The sequence below is a fragment of the Fusarium proliferatum genome (assembly GCF_900067095.1).
Source record: "Fusarium proliferatum ET1 genome assembly, contig: FPRO_scaffold004, whole genome shotgun sequence".
In the NCBI taxonomy this organism is placed as follows: Eukaryota; Fungi; Ascomycota; class Sordariomycetes; order Hypocreales; family Nectriaceae; genus Fusarium; species Fusarium proliferatum.
Window position 1 is genome coordinate 3,644,623 of NW_022194793.1, and position 20,575 is coordinate 3,665,197.

The 20,575-nt window shown below is 49.2% G+C and overlaps 9 protein-coding genes across 9 annotated transcripts; 6 read left to right on the forward strand and 3 right to left on the reverse strand.

Moving 5' to 3' along the window:
• Positions 1-645: 645 nt before the first annotated feature.
• Positions 646-1,866, forward strand: FPRO_05370 (uncharacterized protein; the record flags this gene model as incomplete). The annotated part of the gene is made up of 3 exons (XM_031230980.1): positions 646-1,060; positions 1,109-1,310; positions 1,359-1,866. The coding sequence occupies 3 exons, from the start codon at positions 646-648 to the stop codon at positions 1,864-1,866; spliced, it is 1,125 nt and encodes a 374-aa protein (XP_031081063.1).
• A 24-nt stretch (positions 1,867-1,890) lies between these two features.
• Positions 1,891-3,495, reverse strand: FPRO_05371 (uncharacterized protein; the record flags this gene model as incomplete). Its single annotated transcript, XM_031230981.1, has 4 exons — positions 1,891-2,063; positions 2,113-2,768; positions 2,818-2,968; positions 3,021-3,495. 4 exons carry the CDS (start codon positions 3,493-3,495, stop codon positions 1,891-1,893), a joined length of 1,455 nt encoding a protein of 484 aa, XP_031081064.1.
• A 745-nt stretch (positions 3,496-4,240) lies between these two features.
• FPRO_05372 (uncharacterized protein) lies at positions 4,241-6,244 on the forward strand (the record flags this gene model as incomplete). The annotated part of the gene is made up of 5 exons (XM_031230982.1): positions 4,241-5,017; positions 5,062-5,215; positions 5,275-5,458; positions 5,506-5,655; positions 5,704-6,244. The coding sequence occupies 5 exons, from the start codon at positions 4,241-4,243 to the stop codon at positions 6,242-6,244; spliced, it is 1,806 nt and encodes a 601-aa protein (XP_031081065.1).
• Positions 6,245-6,850: 606 nt separating this feature from the next.
• FPRO_05373 (putative D-lactate dehydrogenase (cytochrome)) lies at positions 6,851-8,520 on the forward strand (the record flags this gene model as incomplete). The annotated part of the gene is made up of 3 exons (XM_031230984.1): positions 6,851-6,870; positions 6,895-8,401; positions 8,452-8,520. The coding sequence occupies 3 exons, from the start codon at positions 6,851-6,853 to the stop codon at positions 8,518-8,520; spliced, it is 1,596 nt and encodes a 531-aa protein (XP_031081066.1).
• An 839-nt stretch (positions 8,521-9,359) lies between these two features.
• FPRO_05374 (uncharacterized protein) lies at positions 9,360-11,454 on the forward strand (the record flags this gene model as incomplete). The annotated part of the gene is made up of 8 exons (XM_031230985.1): positions 9,360-9,375; positions 9,430-9,800; positions 9,866-9,950; positions 10,004-10,160; positions 10,218-10,351; positions 10,405-10,520; positions 10,577-10,718; positions 10,778-11,454. The coding sequence occupies 8 exons, from the start codon at positions 9,360-9,362 to the stop codon at positions 11,452-11,454; spliced, it is 1,698 nt and encodes a 565-aa protein (XP_031081067.1).
• Positions 11,455-11,806: 352 nt separating this feature from the next.
• Positions 11,807-12,803, reverse strand: FPRO_05375 (uncharacterized protein; the record flags this gene model as incomplete). The annotated part of the gene is made up of 3 exons (XM_031230986.1): positions 11,807-12,093; positions 12,163-12,298; positions 12,360-12,803. The coding sequence occupies 3 exons, from the start codon at positions 12,801-12,803 to the stop codon at positions 11,807-11,809; spliced, it is 867 nt and encodes a 288-aa protein (XP_031081068.1).
• A 2,273-nt stretch (positions 12,804-15,076) lies between these two features.
• On the forward strand, positions 15,077-16,357 carry FPRO_05376 (putative L-lactate dehydrogenase (cytochrome); the record flags this gene model as incomplete). Its single annotated transcript, XM_031230987.1, has 2 exons — positions 15,077-15,222; positions 15,328-16,357. 2 exons carry the CDS (start codon positions 15,077-15,079, stop codon positions 16,355-16,357), a joined length of 1,176 nt encoding a protein of 391 aa, XP_031081069.1.
• Positions 16,358-17,222: 865 nt separating this feature from the next.
• On the forward strand, positions 17,223-18,524 carry FPRO_05377 (uncharacterized protein; the record flags this gene model as incomplete). Its single annotated transcript, XM_031230988.1, has 1 exon — positions 17,223-18,524. The coding sequence occupies one exon, from the start codon at positions 17,223-17,225 to the stop codon at positions 18,522-18,524; it is 1,302 nt and encodes a 433-aa protein (XP_031081070.1).
• A 252-nt stretch (positions 18,525-18,776) lies between these two features.
• FPRO_05378 (uncharacterized protein) lies at positions 18,777-20,376 on the reverse strand (the record flags this gene model as incomplete). The annotated part of the gene is made up of 4 exons (XM_031230989.1): positions 18,777-19,077; positions 19,128-19,370; positions 19,420-20,137; positions 20,193-20,376. 4 exons carry the CDS (start codon positions 20,374-20,376, stop codon positions 18,777-18,779), a joined length of 1,446 nt encoding a protein of 481 aa, XP_031081071.1.
• Between the last annotated feature and the right edge of the window lie 199 nt (positions 20,377-20,575).

Consider the following 20,575-nt stretch of genomic DNA (forward strand, 5'->3'; position numbering starts at 1 on the left):
GATAAGGCCAACGGAAGCAAAAGTCCGTTCAGTAGACAAGTCGAAGTAAGCTACTCTTAGTACGAATGCTGGAAGCTGTCGGACTATTGTAAAGCCGGGGCCCGATGATATCGCGCCCCTACCCTGGGCAGTTTGTTTTACTGTTCATATAATGGCTAATAGGTTACTAGGTTATGACAAAACAGGGAAATAATGTTCACGCCAGTAATACTGAGAATACTTAAGTCAATCTTCCTACTGGATACCTCTATCTCAATTGATAGTGCAATGCTGGGAGCGCAGGTTGATGCTATTTGGGATAATTCGTGTTCATTGTGCGATCAAAACGCAGAGAACCGTAGATTCGGTTCTAGAACAAGCACCATTCGGTCACCGGTTATTAATATACTCTGACGTTCTACATCATCTATGACGTGATAGATACCTAATCATCCAGCAAATAGTCGTTTTAGTCTTAGGAGGCCTACCATGAAAAATTCCCCACTTGTCTCGGCCGTATATTTAGCAAGAACTCAGCCGTCCCTTACATCTTCGATACTTCTTCCGATCCATCAAGTCTGGAGATTCTACCTAATTACATTCTTCATTCTGTATATCGACTGTTCTGCTTTACCAGCATAGCTTCAACTTGCTGGGAGGCCCAATATGGGTTCAGTTATTGGCACGCAACTGGATGAGCGATTGATCTATCAAGCAACAAAGCATGTTTTCGTCGGGAAGTACGCTAAAATACGAAAGCGTACGGTTGTAGAAACGTCGATTAACAACAACTTACTGGCGGGGAACCCGGTGCAGCAAGTCGTTAATGATCACGGCTATAACGCTGTCGCTGAGATAGTGTTAAAGCTACTTTCGGAAAAGGTTTATGAGTCAGCGACAATTGCTAGTCAACGATTTCCCGACCTATCTCAGCATTCGTCTGTTCAAACGGCTGTCAACACGCACGTTGAAGCAGAGGCCAATGGGACTGGGCAAGTCGCGCTTGAGGCTGTTGAACTAAACAACTCGGACAACAGTAAGGAGGCCGGTCACACGAAAGAACATACAAAACCATTACAGGGTATGTCTCGTCCATTCAAGTTAATCAATAGTATCTGAGGCTGGCCAGACGCTAGGGACAGCACTGCGTGCGACATTGCTGGTATTCCATCGTCATTCCCAGTCTATCTGCCGTTTCCTACGGAGCATCTTCTTATGGAGAAACTTCAAAAGACTCTAGAAGCTGCTTGTTACGAGTATGGAATAAGAGAACTCTCGAATATTATGCAAGAACGTCACTGGGACTGTCCTGAAGCGGCAGAGCTTAGCCAGTGAGCAGAGCTGCTTGGAAATAAAGGAAACTTAAAGCGCCAGGACAGCGACAGGTCACTCAAAGAATTATTGCATTCGATTGCGCAAATCAGACATACAGCAGTCCATCGCCTCCGCACCAGCTCAGCAGGACTCCAACGATTCCTCGACGATGCGGAAGACCTTACCAGAGCCCTAGGGGACAACTTATATATACAAGCTATTGCAAAACTCAATTTGGAGACTCAGTCAACACTGGCAGAGCTTACACAGAATAAACAATCCATTCAGCTACGTCTAGAAGAGGCCCAAAAAGAGATAGCGAAGCAGCGTGCCGAACTAGATCAGAAAGAGCAGGATAACTTGCGCCTGATGGAAAGGGAAGATATGAGGTACTGTGCTCAGGCTGGCGAAAGACTGGGAAAGGCTCTTCATCTCGTGGGAAAATTTGCAGTAGTGCTGGAGAATGAGGACCCGGCAATGGGTGGTATGGACGGCGACAATGCTTGTCCTGTCTCTGATACCGACAGCAACTTGGATCACGCAGAGCATTTCGAAGACTGCAGCGAGTCATGATTATCAATTAGAGTAACAAGAACTCTACAATGTATATCTAAATCCTTCGCGACCTTCGCATAAGCATTTTCCCTTATCTGCCTGTCTGTTATTATGGCGGAGCATAAGCATCGTTAGCGCGGCGACTACAACCGCTGCCACGTTGATGGCCATGACAGCGACGAGTCCAGGGATGTAGTTTGGTGCATCCTGTTGACCTGGACTGCTATTAGATGCGATATGTCAAGGAAAGGGCTGCCGACTTACGGAATACCATGCTGGAGTAAATCCCACCAACGCCACTCATACTGATGAGGAAGCCAGTGGACACAGCACGTCGAGCATCACCGACAATATTATTGGCCTGCCACGCAAGTGTCGTAACAACGAGGCCGTTAGCGCCAGAGACGCCGAGAAATGTGCCGACATAGCGAGGTGTTGGGGAATCGATGAATCCAGTCATGCATAGCCCAATGATTCCAATCAGGCCTTGGAAGATGACGAACGGACCTCGCAGCCTCGTCTTATCAGCAAGCCACGAAATACTCATTGCTTCAACAACAGCAAACAGTGCTGGTGGTGTACTCAGAATGAATGAAAGCTCAAGTGAGTATCCAAGACCACCGCGTAGGATGATAGGCAGGAAGAACAAGAAGGCATAGACTCCAACGGCACCGGCCATGTACATAAGTGAATAGGCCCAGGGCTTCCAGTCCGCAGCTGTCTGCCCAATGATCTTCAAGGTAACCTTTTCTCGTTCTTCGGGGCCACGGTCCTCGGCGAGGCGTTCTTTGACGAAGGCGCGTTCTTCGGGAGTGAGGAATGTGTTTTTATCAGAATCAGGAAAGTCGACGATGATGAACCATGAGCCGACGCCGGCGACGACTGTGATGGCACCTTCCACAATGAAGATCCAGCGCCATCTTCAAGAATCAGTCTTTAGAAAGTGAACTGGCATATGTGTATGCTTACCCTTTGTAATGATGTGTCTTGGAGATCTGAATGAGGCCATATGCGAGGATATTGGCGAAGGCTGACAGCGCTGAGGCAGTCAAAAAGAAGCCTGCCATTCGCTTTTGGACCTCGTAGCGCTTATACCACGAAGATACAAGATAGACACAGCCTTTTTTATTGTCAGTTCCATGGCTACTGGGAATGGGGATCTTCATAAGTACCCGGGAAGAAACCAGCCTCAAAAACGCCAAGAAGGGCTCTCAGTACGGCGAAGCCAGCCCAGTTGTTTAAGAAGCCAATGCCAAGGGACACCAATCCCCAAGCAAAAGCCAGAAAGGCGAGCCAATTGGCTGCACCAAGCTTGTGAATGAAGGCATTGCTGGGGATCTCAAAAAGAATGTACCCGATAAAGAAGACCATCAAGACAATAGACACGCGGTTACCGACGGCGAGGTCGAGATCTTCGTCCATTCCTGAGATACGAGCGACCGCGACGTTGGATCGGTCGACGAGCGCGATTGTGTAGAGACACCCGAGAATAGGTAGGAGTCGAGTATCGATTTTCCGAAGAACGCGCTTCTCGAACTTCGTGTCGTGATCGGATTGTACATTGTCCTTGGTCTCAATCTGTTCTAGCTCATGCTTTTCCTCGTGAGACATGTCAATCTCGGGGCGAACCATGGTAATGTTGGCCATTGCTATAGTGAAGAAGTGCTACTAGCGAAGTGAGCTCATGCAGGTGTAAAATCCGGGGAAGTCTGGGGTCACTTTTATACATATGCATTCCGGGCCAAGATCGCCAATGATCCATGTCTCATTTGATCGCTTTCTGGTTTGAGAAGGGAAACGAGAAGGATGGGGGATCTACAAGGCTAACCATAGCCGATGACGGGGGATGACCATCGGCTATGGTAATTCCCGCGATCATCTCCGTGCAAACAAACAGGTTGGTCAAGCTTGAATGGATTTAGCGTGCTGACACTGCGGGGTAGACTGCATCCTTTGCTCTAGGCCCACTGTAGTGGCACGCCCCGGATTGTCCCAGGCGGGGAAGAGTAAGGATGCAGTTCTTGAAGTGTTATGAGTAGATACGCATCGTAATTGTGCTCAATGGATCAAGGGAGCCCTTCACAGCGTACCAGGAGAACGTCCAACCATGGCAGGAAGAGAGGCACGGCGTGTGGGCGTTGCAATCGGCGAAGAACAAAGTGTGATGGATCCGTTATAGGTGTACCGTGCTCGGCTTGCAAGAAGAGCGGCCATCATGAGCAGTGTGCACTCATCCAATCTAGGCGCCGAAGGTAGGACCTATCGCTTTGCTGTGAGTTAAGACTGATCTTCGTCTTATAGAGGCCCCGATGGGAGATACACGCTATTGCCAGAAGTGGAATCTCACCGCAGCTCTGATAGCCCCAGCTTTGCCCCTAACGACGAGGATTCCATGGGATTGATCACTGGAGCATCACCGACAGTGGAAGAACTACATAACAGTAATTCAATGCAGCCGTCGAGTGAGTCGGCCACCGCAAAGCTTTCGTCTGATCAGCATGCAAGTCCTAATGCACAACCAAGCGTTGTCGGAGAAAGCTGGTATGCCTCATATGTCATGAGAGGTTACACGCCCGGCCACAACAGTGTTCACCGACCAATCGGAGAGTGTAACGAGACAGTTCAGAGTGTTACCCGTGATACGAGGAGAGAGAGCGTCTGCAGCCGGCCGTCCTTGCCTCGTGAGAAGACAACCCTGTCGGATCTCCCATCACCAGACTTAGTAGACCGTCTCATCAAGGTCTACTTCGACAGATTTCACGCGTTTTGTCCGATACTTGGTAGAAAATACTTCCTTTCCTCCCTTTCTGACGGAACCATGTCAGGTACCCTACTCCAGAGTGTCCTTTTTGTTGCATCGCTACACTGTGGTGCAGAGGTACTACATCTCATGGGTTACAGCACTCGATGGGATGCCAACAATGCTCTGTACAACAAGGCCAGCAGAGCATTCGACGCGGATCGAGATTCGAGTCGCATCCATATGATATTGTCGTCATACCTGCTTCACTACTGGTTCGGAAGTCCGACAGCTTATCGAGACTGTCATTGGTGGCTCGCTGCTGCAATACGATCCGCGCAGTGCACAGGTTATCATAGGAGCACTAGAAATAGTAAGATGTCACATGAAGAAAGGTCGCGATGGAAGCGCATCTGGTGGTGTCTTTATGTGAGTATGTTTCTAGTGATAAGAGGCCTCAACTAAAAGGTCAGGTCCGTGATCGCCAGATCGCCATCTCCACCGGGACACCGATGGTGATCAACGACCAAGATCATGATGTCGAAGAACTTGTCGAGCAAGACTTTACGGAGGAAGCTCCAGAGACTGTGCAGTATATCATATCCCAGGTCAAGCTGAGTAAAGCTAGTAAGAACTTCCGTGCTCCCAAGCCTGATTGCTTGCCATGGGTAATACTAACGGAATAGTGGCTCGACTGTACTTCTCCCACTGCTCGCCTTCCCGTCTGTCTCTCTGTAAAGAAGCTCATGTCCTCGATGAAGCCATGAGAGATATTCAGTCAGAATTACAAGCCTGGTATGACTCTTCTGAAGGCTTGAACTTCTCCAACGGCCATCATCATCTAAGTCTGACACTGAAGGTTTGCTATCAGTACGTATCACTCTTGGATTCGCCAAGCATAAAGCTGATTTCATTAGTTACTATTTAATCAACCTCAGCCAGAGGCTACAAAGACAGTGCAATGCATGTAAAGAGATCAAGCCCGTCCTTGACGCAGCAGCACAGATATTCAACCTGGTCGAGAATTCTCTGCTTTTCTGGACACCGGAGCATTTCCCCAGGATCTAGTGAGTCGTAAGTATAATTTAGGTGAAAGTATATTGACAAGTATGCAGTGTGTCTGCTCTTTTCTCTGCGATGATGGCCTTGGCAGCAGAAGTAAAAACCTCCGCGCCTGAAAGCGATCAGATATTTGTAAAGATCCGACCTGGATTATTGGCCCTCAAGCAGTTTGAGTCCGTTTATATACTCGCCAGATGGATCAAGAATTTCTTCATGGATATTCTGAACCGCCCAACGCCTTTCGATGCGGTAGAAGCGCATAGACCACCTCCGACCCTACATGGCGATGACACGACTGGCGGGGGTACTGGCTTAGAGATGATGAACGGCACCGATGAGATCCCGACGACGACTGCATCAGCTGGTCAAGCCACGCATGACACGACAAACTTTGAGAACTCCAATTTCGGATTTGAACAGGGTTCGGGATCTGAGGCAGGCGGCTTTTGGCCGACGTACTTGGCAAACGGTGTCTTCTCGGGTGTTCAGTCAAGTGACGACATGGAGTTCCCGCATCCAGACTCGTTCCAGTATCAAGCTATGTACTTTCTAGCCGATCTAGGCATAGCGAGTACCGAACCTATAGATCAATAAGCATTTTTTGAGAGGAATCCGTTGTAATCTAGCCGTCTAGGCATATAGCGTCTCGATATTAGGTGGAATATAAAAGCTCCGTATTCCTGGCATACTGTTTGTGACTCAGGTGAGTGCGGGGATAGGAGGTTTACTGACCTATGATATGCCATAACGTAGGATGAGGGGATTTAGCTAGAACCAATAGTCTCTTCTGCTACCCCAAGACTGGAAATTGGTTTCCCGGGAATGGCATTGTCCATAGCCGAATGCTGATAGTCTGATATGCAGTCCATAGCCGATGGTGCCATCCCCGAAGCGCCTTGGAAGCCAGACAGGCGGTGAGAAAATGAAGCAAGGTAGATAAGAACACCCCAAATAATAGCTAACTAAACTCAACAGCCTCTCTCAATAGCTTCTATGCTAGTTAATCTCTGAATTAAATTTCTCTTCATCTCCCAAAGGCTCGCTGTGATCTACCAAAGCTGTGATGTGGGCTCGTGGCAGATCCTTACATCGGGCAGTACCCATTGGGCCATATCCAATACCTTCCCGAACTCGGTTACCAGCCCAGTGCTTTCGGTCAGTTTCGAATACATCAAGAACACAAACTTCAGCATCCACAAAATGGCAGACAAGAAGCCCAGGTAAGTCCTCCCATGCACCTACAGGCCCAAGACTGACTTGGACCTTACAGGGTTATACATCCTGGGGTTGGTGGCATTAGCAGTTAGCACCGCTGGAGCACAGAGTACCAGCAGCCATCCAACCAAGAGGCAACCGTCATCAACACAGTCATTACTTGGCGCGCCCAAGATTCAACATGACTTGTCGGCATCAAATATCGAAGGTGCTTGTAAAGAATTCGCCGCTATATTGGGTCCTGAGAACGTCTCAACAGAACGTGTCGATCTCGTTACCCATTCGGGCTCCGACTATCAGTCATACGCCTGGACTGAAGAGTCAGCCATCCTTTCTCAAGTCATTTTATACCCTGAGACTACAGAACAAGTTTCAGAGCTGATGAAAGTATGCTTCCAGCGTCGGCTACCAGTCACACCGTACTCGGGAGGGACGTCGATCGAAGGCCAGTACATACCTCATCTACAGGGCATATGCATTGACTTTGGTCGAATGAACAACATAGTGGAGCTCAACAAGTATGATCTCGACTGTGTTGTGCAACCCGGTATGGGATGGATGGACCTGAACGAAGAGTTAGCAGCTCATGGCCTATTCTTTCCCCCAGACCCTGGTCCTGGCGCCATGATTGGAGGAATGGTTGGTACAGGATGCTCTGGGACAAACGCAGCGGCATACGGAACCATGAAAGACTGGGTCCTGTCACTAACCGTCGTACTTGCGGACGGAACAATCATCAAGACTCGTCAACGCGCCAGAAAGTCGAGTGCAGGGTATGATCTAACGAGGACTTTTATCGGCAGTGAGGGAACCCTTGGCCTCGTTACGGAAGCTACATTAAAACTGGCAGTCAAGCCACCCTGCGAGGCTGTGGCTGTGTGCACATTCCCAACGCTACGAGATGCTGCGTCTGCAGTCCGAGAGGTGCTATCTAATGGCATCCAGGTTGCGGCTGTTGAGATTCTTGACGAAGTACAGATGAAGAGCATCAATGACTCTGCTTTGACGAGACTGAAGTGGAAAGAAGAGCCAACCCTGTTCTTCAAGTTCACGGGGAGCGATGAGTTCATCGTGGATCACCTTGCCAAGCAAGTCGGAAGTATCACGAAACAGAATCGCAGTACCGCATACACATTCGCATCCGACGAGACTGAGCGGAACGAATTATGGTCCGCGCGGAAGAATGCCCTCTGGAGCATGCTGGCCATGAGAAAGTCACCGAGTGACAAAGTCTGGACTACTGATGTAGCTGTACCTCTAAGCAGACTCCCCGACATCATCGAGTTTGCCAAAGAAGACATCCAGAAGTCGGGATTACTCGGCTCAATCGTTGGGCACGTTGGTGATGGGAACTTCCATACCCTGTTACTCTTCCCCGAAGAGAAGCGTCATATCGCTGAAGAGATCGTCCACCGAATGGTTGATAAAGCCATCGAGATGAAAGGTACAGCGACGGGCGAGCATGGCGTCGGACTTGTGAAGAGAGACTATCTGGAGAAGGAGCTAGGAAAAGAAGCTGTGGATACGATGCGATCGGTAAGTCTTTTGACCATTCAGTCTTATATGATGCTAACTTAAGGTGACAGATGAAGAATGCATTTGATCCATTGTGTATCCTGAATTGTGATAAGGTGATACGTATGAAGGTAGCATAGGTCAGAAGAGCTTTACTTGTTTGCAGAAATGGAAAATGTAACGTTGGATAGAGAAAGGGAGATAAGGAGCGATAGAAGTTAGAGGCTTTAAAATGCGAGATGGAAATATAGGGGTGCGCTACCTAAGATGACATCTTCATCGACTTCGACGAAGAGGCATTCTCAACCATTTCTACAGCAGCCAAGCATTTCGCTGCAGCACCCGCGATCAACCCCGAGTCTTGCTGGCATAGCATAAACCGCACACCCAATGTGTGAATAGCCCAGTCTTGAATATTCGGCGTATCATAAATACCGGCAAGACCCATGACCTTTTCATACTTCCTGCACGCTTCACTCACGCGCATCAAAGCCTGGCGAAATCTGTCGCTGCGAAAATCAGCAGGGGCACCGAGCTCGATGGCCAAGTCGTTGGACCCAACGAGCACAACGTCGACTCCGTCCACGGCTGCGATCTCCTCGGCTTGCCGATCAGGCCCTGATAGTAATTTGCATCCGGGGCGGGCTAATGCTCGGACCGTCTCCTATTAGCGACTCATTTCCACTGGGTTAATAATCGGCCTGAATGTGGGGCAATATGGGGGTTTTCCGCTAGTTCCCCCGATAATGAGTTCTGGAGTGTATATAGTGCCCGACGCAAGGCAATACCGCTTCAGCACTATCTGTTCAGGGCCTAGATTTTCTTCATTAAGTAATTCAGCACGTCTTCAAAGACATCCAAGCGCATGTTGTGCCCCTCATTTCACGAGAGTATTTACAATATGAGATATTCCACACTGACCCTACTCATCCATGTCGCTTCTAGTGTTTCATCTGCTTTCGGAACGGAAACCACCACCATGTCAAAAAGACGAGGTATGTACATATCTACGTCACCGCGTGAGTGAGCACTTGACTGATTGTATATAGGGCTTCTGAAGTTTAAGTTCGATACCCTGCCTCCAGGTGCTGTGCGCCCAACTGGCTGGCTTAAGGATCAACTGCAGCTATCGGCTGACGGTTTGGCTGGACACCTCTTTGAGTTTTACCGCTATGTCTCCCGATCTACATGGCTTGGGGGAGACTGGGAGTATAGCGAGTTGAACGAAGCATCACCGTATTGGTTCAATTACATCGTGCCCTTAGCCTGGTCCCTCGATGATGCTAAGCTAAAATCTCAAGCAAAAGCTTATCTTGATTATGTCCTCGACCACCAAGCTGAAGACGGATGGCTCGGGCCAGAAACTACACGCCAGACGCGAGGTATTTGGGCAAGATCACTTCTTCTATTTGGTCTCACAGTAAGGTGTCAACCTTCACCTCCATAACACTTCGTTACTTACTGTAATTTCCAGCAATACGCTAGTTCTTCGTCGAGGGTGTTTTCCCTAAAGGAGGAACTGGCACATTCAAAACAAGTGGTTTTACTCATGGTGTAAATTTGGCTCAGGGTAAGTACTTACATTCCTGAAACATACTTACAAGTACTCAAACTACAAATAAGGCCTTCGATACCCAACTGTGCTCTATCGCTTGACGGGGAATGATAGCCTTGTACATCAGACTAAGGCGGCAGTCGATATGACAGTCAAGTATCAAACGTCTGTTTCCGGTACTATTATTGGTGATGAGCATTTGGGCGCCCTTAGTCCCCAAAGAGGGTACGTCCTTGAATGATTCAGAATCCTCGAATTGTTGAACTAAACAGATATATCTAGTTCGGAACTCTGTATGGCAGTCGAGTCCATATTTTCCTACGCCTTCCTATACCGTTTTCATGGGGATAACAGTTACGCAGACAAAGCAGAACTTGCAGCTTTCAACGCATTTCCAGCCGCCATGAGCCCAGACTGTAAGGACAGAATGATCTTGTTCTCGGTATAATGCACTACTAACTCGATGTAGGGTGGTCTCACCAGTATGTCACGCAAACAAACCAAATTCGGTCAGGGAATCTTACCCAAAACCCATTTTTCAATGTCGTTTCCTATGCCAATACATATGGCTTGGAACCCAATTTTGTGAGTCGACAACTCTGCGAGTGATAAACGCTCCCAAACTTAACTCTTGTACCCAGCCCTGCTGTACAGTCAACCACCCTCAAGCGTATGCAAAGTACGTCGCCTCGTCTTATGCGAAAATCAACGAAAGCAGTGTCGCGCACATTCTCCTTGGCCCTACATCTGTTGAAACTCACATCAAAGGCAAAAAAGTCAAAGGTGAGACTCTAGATTTACATTTCTTGGTAGTTTTTCAATGACTTACATTATGAGAAAAGTTAAATGCGAAACGAGCTATCCATTCGACTCCATCCTTAAATACACGATTGAGAGTAAAACGAAATTTGATTTTGCAGTCAGGATTCCCGGCTGGACTACCCCGAAGGCGAACATTGAGATGAATGGAGGCCGTAGCAAGACAGTCGCTCCGGATGACTCTGGGTTGCACCATACGACAATTCTTCCGGGTATCACGACTCTGACGCTGGAGTTACCTATGGAGGTTCGGGTCGCAACGCGCAACTCATCTGCCAGTATTTACTATGGCCCATTGCTCTATGCTTTCGACATCCCTTATACGGAGACGCATCACCAACCCCTGAATTGGACCGATCGCAAGCCTCTGCCAGATGACGAGGTGCACCCGCACTCCCACGACTATGTGTTAGAACCGACTGAGATTTGGCAGTACGCAATCGACCCACATAGCATCGTTGTCAAGACTTCCACATCGACCGTTAAAAACCTGCCCAATCCGATCTTTGCAAAAGATGCTCCCCCAGTTTTTCTTACAGTTGATGCGTGGAAGATTGCCTGGCCAACAGATAACGATACAGCGGCGTGGCCTCCAATCAACCCAGTGGTTGACAAAGATAAAAAGGAAAAGATAAAATTGGTCCCGTTTGGATCGGCCAAGTTGCATATTGCACAATTCCCTGTGGCTAAGTCTCAATAGCAAAACAGGCCCGCCAAGCCTCACATTGGACACATCCATCAAGGAACGTCTAAGGAGGTCGGGACAATCAGCGTATCCCAGATTTCAAAGTCTCGGATGGGTATCAAGAACAGCTTCTACAGATATTACATCGATTTGTCCATGTATGTCCGGGTCATGCCAGGAGAAATTCCACGAAAGTTCCGTTTTTCAATATTAAAACAGGTTTTTGTTACCGGACTATGGCTCAGCTTAAACTCATTCAATTCTGCTGTCTGCACTACATGACCCTCCTCTATTCACATATATGCCACTTAATTCCCGGTGTCGCAACCGCCTGTATGGTTTGTCGAGATCAACCAAATTCGAACACTTAGTGTGAGAGCAGTCCGGCCTTAGCCTCAGCCACAATCTTCTTGTTGGCTCTAGTCAAATCCACTTCAAAAATACCATCTATAGCCACACTGATCGTAGCAGTTTGTGTCTCATCCGTCGCAGCAGCAATATGCGGCGTCCCAACGAAACGCGGACACTTCCAAAGCCGCTCATACTTTGCCAACGTCGGCGGCTCTTCGCAATGGAAGTCAAAGCCAGCACCACATATCTCGCCCTTCTCCAGCGCATCTGCCAGATCTTCCTCATTGACGATCCCACCACGTGCTGTGTTGATCAATATGGCTGTTTTCTTCATCTACTTCAATTGTGGCGCTGCAATCATGTTCTTCGTACTGGGGGTGAGGGAGACATGTAGTGTCACCACGTCTGCGACCTCGAGAAGCTCAGGGAGGGTCTTGAAGCGCTTGTGGAGGATTGTGTCCCAGGTGCTCTCTTTATTGGGGAAATATGGATCGAAAGCAATGATTATCTGCTTGCAGTCCACGAACGAACATTTGTGCAATGGCTTGACCGATATGGCCCATGCCTACAACCCCGATGGCCTTCCTAGATAGCAACATTCCAGCTACAGTCTCCTTTCGGATAGCTTCGGCCTGAATTCTCTGTCTGATGACTATCTGGGGCACTTCCCGAGCGACAGTAAATGCCAGACAAAGCGCCATCACTGTCACAGCCAAGGCATTGACGCCAGGAGTGTTGCAAATTTTAACATCATGTCTTTGGCAAGCCTCTATATCAATCTTATCTAAGCCGACGCCCTGTTTGCCAATGACTATTAGTTGCGGTGCAGAGGCCAGGTCGTCCTCTGTGACGCAGTAATCCTTGATAAGGATTGCTGTGGCGTGAGAGTGCCAATTCTCTCTACGTGGATCGCCATAGGGGATGCAATCAAAAGAATTTTGGGCGTATTTCACGGCCTTAGGGTGAAAGTCACTAAGGATATAAAGTTCAGGTTTGGTGGCGGAATCAGGCATGGGTGAGTTAGTTGGTATCGAACCCATTGTAAAAGATGAGTTGGATGAAGGTTTCTGCTGATGGTATGAGTGGCTTCTCGACATGATTCTAAGCTCCAACTATATAATGGACCAAACACCTCGCGGGTCGTCGTTGATAGACTTCGTTATCGGGCCAAGTCCTCGGCATTAGACATCGGGCGTCTTGCGAGGTTCAAGGTCCGAAGGTAGCAATATCGCAACCCCGCACTATCTTACCCCTCACAAACACAATTGGTGAGAACATGGGCCGCACTCGGCTATACTGGTACCATGGTTCGTACCTATTCGATTACGCTTGACCATTGAGAGTCTCCCGATAGTCACAGATAAGATTCGTCGTTGCATACAGAACTCTTGCTCAATTCGGTTCAGCCTGAGAGATTACACACAATATGGCAGCTGTGATCTGTCTTGAATATATCGGGCCAATATCCTGAGCGCTGGCTCTGAGCTGATCACCAATAACCTCAGCTGGTGAGAAGAACACAGCCGAGCTTGACATTGATATCAGAAGCTTACGAATATCGAGAGCCATGCGACCATAATGATTCAGTCAAGGGAACTGTCTCCCCACCATGTGAACTTTAGCAATGGCAATATTGAACGCATCATTGACGCCATCAACCTCAAAGCTATCCGCCCTGCCTGACCTTCGGGTGAGAGATGGTAGGAGCGGGAGGAACTGGGAACAAATGATGTTACGGCATTTCCAGAGTTCTGGAAAGGTAATGAAGACGGTGGCGGGTACCATGTCATACTTGAGCCATCTGATCCCAAGTGACTTTGAGGAACCTGCCAGGTGGTATTCTCACCTACTCTATCCCTGACCATGGTTTGAACAGCCATCAATTATAAACAGGTGAACGCCATATTCAAAGAGCTATAGCCAGTGATGAGATAGAGATAAAAACGACCTGTCATATGAACGCGGTCCAAACTTCGCGCCACAGCTGCGCATATTTCTGAACCCTTCAATCTCTTCATCCGGCTCTCCTGAGTATTCATATCACCTAGAAACATGGTGATTGCCTCGGGTGTAGGCTCGGAGCCATGTAAGTCAGGTCCAAAAGAGAATAGAGTCAGTAGTTCCCTAACTGCCAGTCGTAACATAAGGGTGTTGTATAAGGAGGTCGGGAAGAGATAGATGTTACAACTGTCTGGCTCATCGTGTGGCAGTGAACTGATCCTCCGACTAATGGCCTGCCCCAGGTGGTGCTCGAAGTCGTCACAAGGACCTGGCGATTGGGGGGCGTTTGCAGTCTCACTAACAACCTGGATAGAAGTCGGGCATACTGGAATAGTTGCCTGTGATATACATCACGAGAAATAGGGCGATGGGTCGCGGATTCAGAGGTTCGGAGATTCCAGATTATCTATCCATGCTGTGCACATTGACCAGGCGAATCAGAGGCAGGATCTGGCAGGGGAGTGGTGATGTGTCTAACATCGATACTCGGCGGTCTCCTAAGCGCGGCGCATATTAAGACATCCAGAAAGTAACATCCCCAAAACGCCCAGCTCCTCTGCTGAACATCCAACAGCGAAACTGGCGTAGACTTGGGATCTTCACGATGATAGCCCAGGGTGATACACTTTTCATAGCGAAGCTAGAAAGATGCCAGGCTGAGCCAGCAGCAGTACAGTGCACAGCTAGTAAAACAAGCAGCCGTAGGCACTGGATGATATCGATGCCATCTTCCAGATTGGACACCCTCGCGTGTCGGATCCTTTCCGTGTAGTGACTCTGTCAGTATCGGAAATAACAGTCTCCTCGGACGCCGACCCAATGCATTCGGCTTGAGCTTCTTGGCATAGTTGGCAAACGGGGATTGTGCGATCGCATCGTTGTTTACGACGTGAACATCGCTCGCAGGCGAATAGTCTCTGTTCGGTCATTGAGGCGCATGTAGAGCGACTTCAACCTTGTCATTCGTTCACTGTATGCATGATGAAAACGTATTGAGGACCGATGATCTCGGCGTGGGTCCGCGAGATGCGGGGAAGATCTCGCGGACTCCGCCCGAAGCTAACGGAGCTCATCATCGGACATTCCGCGACGCTCAATTCTCAGTGGCAGATGCACTCAGTTGAAGGCCAGTGGCCAAATCAACTCGGCATCGTTCAATTGTAATCAAAGTTAGCCGAGTGGTGTTTCTACAATAATATTGTTGCAATGCATCTTCCCATCTTCATCTCCAAAGCCTTTCCTTTCAGAAGCCAGACCCAACTATTCGGCTAATCGTAAAACTAAAATGGAAGCAAAGAACGAAAAACCCATCACGGTCGACGAGATAAAAGCCTTGGCTCAAAAGCGCTTACCGGCATACGTCTGGCGCTATTACTCTGATGGAGCTGATGATCAACTGACAACTTTGCGGAATCAAGAGGTGTACAAAACGTGAGTGCTACTACCCTAGAGCTGACCAAACACCGTGACCTTATCAGCTTATCACAGCTCCCTTGTGGAGAAGAGCACTAATAAGTTTACATCTACTCCGTACAGTCTTGTTATCCGTCCACGCATTCTTCGAAATGTATCTTCAATTGATACCTCGACACGGATATTCGGAAAACACTATGATATACCCATAGCCATCGCACCAAGCGCATACCAGCGGCTCGCCGGGTACAATGGCGAGATAGACGTCGCCCAAGCCGCTTTTGCCCGTGGCACCAATATTTGTCTGTCTTCCAACGCGACAACATCCCTGGAAGACGTCGCCCGAGCCCTACCTCAACGCGACGCCAAGTACCCCAAACCATGGTTTCAACTATATTTTGTTCGTTCCCGCGAGATAACAAAAGAGCTCATTAAGCGGGCCGAACGAGCGGGCTATGAAGCTCTCGTTCTGACAGCGGATACGATGACCATGGGGAATCGCCTGCACGAACGCAAGAATCCGTTGAAGTTGCCGTCTGACTTGAGTATGGCTAACATGACTACCATCAAAGGCGGTGGCGCATCGAAGGGTCGATTAATTCTGAACGCTGAGACTGCAGAAGAGGCTGCTAAGATTGAGAGAGAGCATTCGGATCTCCTTGTCGACTCAGCTCTGACGTGGACAGAAACAATACCCTGGCTACGATCTCAAACAACCATGAAGATTATTCTCAAAGGAGTTCTCACAGCTGAAGACGCCCTCTTAGCAATAGAGGCTGGTGTCGACGCTATCATCGTGTCGAACCACGGCGGTCGTCAACTCGACAGCGTTCCAGCGACACTTGAAGTGTTGCCTGAGGTTTCTGGCGTTGTAAAGGGCCGTATTCCTGTTCTATTTGACGGTGGGATTAGTAAGGGCTCAGACGTCTTCAAAGCCCTAGCTTTAGGGGCAGATCTTTGTTTGTTGGGACGGTCAGCGCTATGGGGTCTAGCCGTGAATGGGCAACAGGGGGCAGAAACAGTGTTGAATATCCTGGAAAGAGAGCTTTGGCGCACAATGGTGCTGAGTGGCGCTGCGGCAATTAAAGATATCACTAGGTCAATGCTGGGGGTACAGAAATCTGGTTCAGGCTTCGGCATTGCAAGATTGTGAGCCTAGTGAAGACACTAGAGGCTGCGCCTCATTGATGAATTCAACGCGTGATTACTTGTGAAAGTCGCGTTATTGTTTTGATACGAAAATAGCTACCAAAAAAAGGCGTGAAGGTTGACAGTAACGATGCAGCCAGGCTGCCAGCTGAGAGACGGATCCAGGCACTAGTTTCAATAGTGTGTAGCTCTTTTCATCTCATTGGGCTGTGCAGCTGTAGGGTAAAGGGGCAGCTCAAGCCTCAACGGTCCTCGAGCTAACGATCTAGAAATTACAGTCTGTGCATAAATAAGTGCACTAAACCAGGTCCCCCCAACTCCCTATTGGTCTACCCACAAACGTAAACGCCATGACGTAAATTTCGACCAGTAACCGGGTCTCAGGTTTATTTCTACTCTTTCAGAGGCGGGCCCAGACCACTGCCCTACCATCCGTCGTTAGCTGTACAAACCGCGATGACCGTTGCTAGCTTCTGTCTTTGATGAGCAGCTAGCTAGATCCAACATCCTTGAACCTTGCAAGGAAACAAAACGTGAGCCGATGCCAAGAGGAATACGGGGTACGCGGAGTACAGCGTGACTGTTAGCTCAGCCAAATCACAGTCGCAATTTTACCAGCAGCTGAAGTTTTCAGCCTGGCGCAGTATGGTTATATTAGTCTCGTAAAGACGAGTCATTGTTGGACGGCAGCGAAGAAATTGCAATGCTTAGCAAACGCCTCTTTAACATGGCTGTAGATAAGAAGCTGTGGTTATATAGCAGTAGACAATCCCAGTCCCGCCCTGTAGATCACCCGTTCATCCACTCACTCTTTTCATTCATTTTCCCAGTCACTCTTTACTTGTAAAATCATCACGTTCCTTACCAACATGAAGTCGGTCCTTACCTTTGCGGGCCTGGCCTTTGCCAGTTTCGCTGCCGCTGGCCCCTGCAGGCCTCGCACAACAACCACTGCTGCTGCGGTCTCTTCCTCCACTGAGATCGCTTCCTCCACGGCTACCGAGACTGCTGCTGTTTCTACCAGCACGGACTACTCCGTCCCTGTTGTCTCGGAGAGCTCTACCACCCTGGCTACAGTGATTGTCTCGGAGACTAGCGCTACTGAGACAAGTGCGGGTGAGACAAGCGCCACTGGTACCACTACTGCCGAGACAAGTGCTGCCGGCACTACTACCGCTGATACGAGCGCTGTTGACACCACCACCACCGCTGCCGACACCACAACCACTGCTGAAGGTACCACCACCGCCGAGGGTACTACTACTGAGGGCACTACCACCGCTGCTGACACCACCACCACTGCTGCCGATACTACAACCACTGCTGAGGGTACTACCACTGCTGCTGAAACCACCACAACTGCTGAAGGTACAACCACCACCGCCGAGGATACCACCACCGCCGAGACAACAAACGCTGAGGGTACTACCACTGCTGCTGACACCACCACAACTGCTGAGGGCACTACCACTGCTGCTGACACCACCACAACTGCTGAGGGCACAACTACCACTGCTGAGGGCACGACCACTGCCGACGCCACCACCAGTACCTCTGCTGAGCCCACTGCCGACCAATCCTGTGATAACGCTGGCCTGGAGTATGCCATCTACAAGCACACATTCTACAACTCTGATCCTCCTCACTTCTCCTCCTTCGATCCCACTTTCTTCCATACCGCCACCCCCACCTACCAGGGCGAGACCACTCGCATTGGTATCCCTCCCGGCACAGCCTCCGACACCTCCTTCGCCATCTACGATGGCAGCCCCTCGCAGCTGTGGCAGTACAAGGCCGTCAACCACCGCGCGTTCCTCTACGCCCCCGAGACCGGCGACTACACCGTCACCATCCCCAACTCTGATGAGATCACTCTCATCTGGTTCGGTGAAAAGGCCATCGAAGGCTGGACTCGCGCCAACGCCGACCTCGAGCAAGACTACCCCGGTGGCACCTCCAAGACTTTCACCATTCACCTCACTGCTGGCACTTACACTCCCTTCCGACTCCTGTGGGCTAATGCTCAGGGTGATCTCAACTTTATCGCTGAGGTCCAGGCTCCTGATGGAAAGGTCATCGTCAACGGCGATGGTAGCGATAACAAGTACTTTGTTCGCTTCGCCTGTGATGAGAGCACACCTTCTTTCCCTGATTTTGGCTACAGTGGTTAAGCTGCTGCTGACCCCTACCGGGACATGTAGCAAAGTAAATAGCGCTTCAGCCATGAGGCCCAAGATATCTTCGAGTATATAGCTATTTTAATACATAACACTAAATGACATTTCCATTCTTGACATACAAATATGCCCGTACCGGTGTCCAACTCCGGGCATACATGGACCAACACTTGATAACTTTTACGCTTTATATAACAAACTCTTCTTGAAAGCTTTGACCTCCGAGTCTTGGCGTATCAGATCTCTTTAAAATACATACTTGAACTCCAAGCTTTGATCACCCTCTTTTCCATTACTGTCCTTACCCTCCGCGATCAACTTCTCCTTCTGTCGCATGCGGTACTTGAGAAGAGCATAAATGAGTCCGACGCATACAAGGGCCAACACCTCTCCTCCAAGAGAGATTGCATTTCCCATGACGTAACGAGGAGCATCTTGGATGGGGTAGATCTGCGATGCAGCCATTCCGGATGCGTTTGCGAGTGAGATAAGCATGGAGATTGCGACAGAGCGCTTGTAATCTGGCTGCATGTTGTTTGACACCCATCTACAAAAAGTTAGTTCAATGTCTGCGACGTGGTTGGGGTGTTGACATACGTTACCAAAACGGTATTGAAGGAGTAGACGCCAGCGCCGACGAGGAACATGGCAAAGAAACCTGCCGCCTTGTGCCCGGTGCCGACGACGATCGCATATCCTACGATGACTAATAGCGGGGAGTGGATGAGGCAGATGGCTCGGCGGTTGAGGCGGTCTGAGACGTAGGTAGTGGCTCCAGTGAAGATGGATGCCAGGACGTAGACAGGGATACTGAGATAGTTGGCTTGGAGAGAGGTGTAGCTGCATAATTTATTAGTGGAGTCAGGAAGAAAGAGATCAAGATACTTACTCGAGTCCCTTGAGAAGAGTAGGCAGGAATGTGCCAAAGCCGAACAGTGCGATAGAAGCACAGAATAGCGAGACTGAAGCAAGCCAGACGAGAGGATCGGTGAGGGCCATGACAACTTGCTTCCACGAGAAGCCTTCAGTTTCCTTGAAGGGATGATTGCGCTCTTTGATGAGAATCATAGTCGACTTCTCCTCTTCAGAGAGGAACCAAGCTGTTTGCGGTGAAGTCGGGAGACTCAGCCAGCAAACGGCTCCGATGACGAGTGAGATGGCACCCTCAATGATGAACAGCCATCGCCAAGCTGACAGCCCATGCCGCGCACCCATTGACTGAATGCCGTATGCTATAAGTCCACCCAGTGCTCCCGATAACGCAATAGAGACGTAAAGAACCGCCACGCGTTTTCCTTGCGATGCAGGTGGGTAGATCTGAGACACGACGAAAGTGAGAGAAGGAAAGAGACCAGCCTCGAAGAAACCGAGAAGTACTCGACAGGCGATGACTTGGCCGTAACTGTTCACGAAGCCAGTTCCCAAAGTGATGAAACTCCAGCTTATGATGGCAATAGCAAGGACGCGACCGGGTCCGAACTTCTTGACGGCGAGGACCCATGGTGTTTCAAAGACAACGTATGAGATGTAGAAATACATTGATACATCGTTGAATTGAGTTCCATGCATGCCTGTATCTTCTTCGAAGCCGAAAACTCGTGCGTTGCCTTGAGTATCACGATTAGCTTTCTGAGCTGGAGTTAAGGTTAACAGTGTCCTTACCGATATTTGTTCGGTCGAGGTAAGCGAATAGAACAAGCAGTGCCATCTGCGGCATGACGAACTTGTCAAACTTGGATAATACCTTTTTCTCAACCTCAGTGATGTCGTTCATCTCGCCAGAGTTGTGATCGAGCTCTTGCTCAACCGGCATTTTCAGGTTTGACTGTTTCTCGGCGGCTTCCATTGTGACCAGTGCTGGATGTGTAATGACAAGACTTTGCGAGAATATGATGTTTAAAATGTGGATTACAGGTTCAGATCTACTCTTTTAAGGTCCCAGCTGCATGCATGCATATCCGAGTTATCACCAGGTGATCTGCTGCACGATGGTCACTTATCCACCCCCGCATTTGATAGTCTGATAGTCAAGTTGTAATAAACCG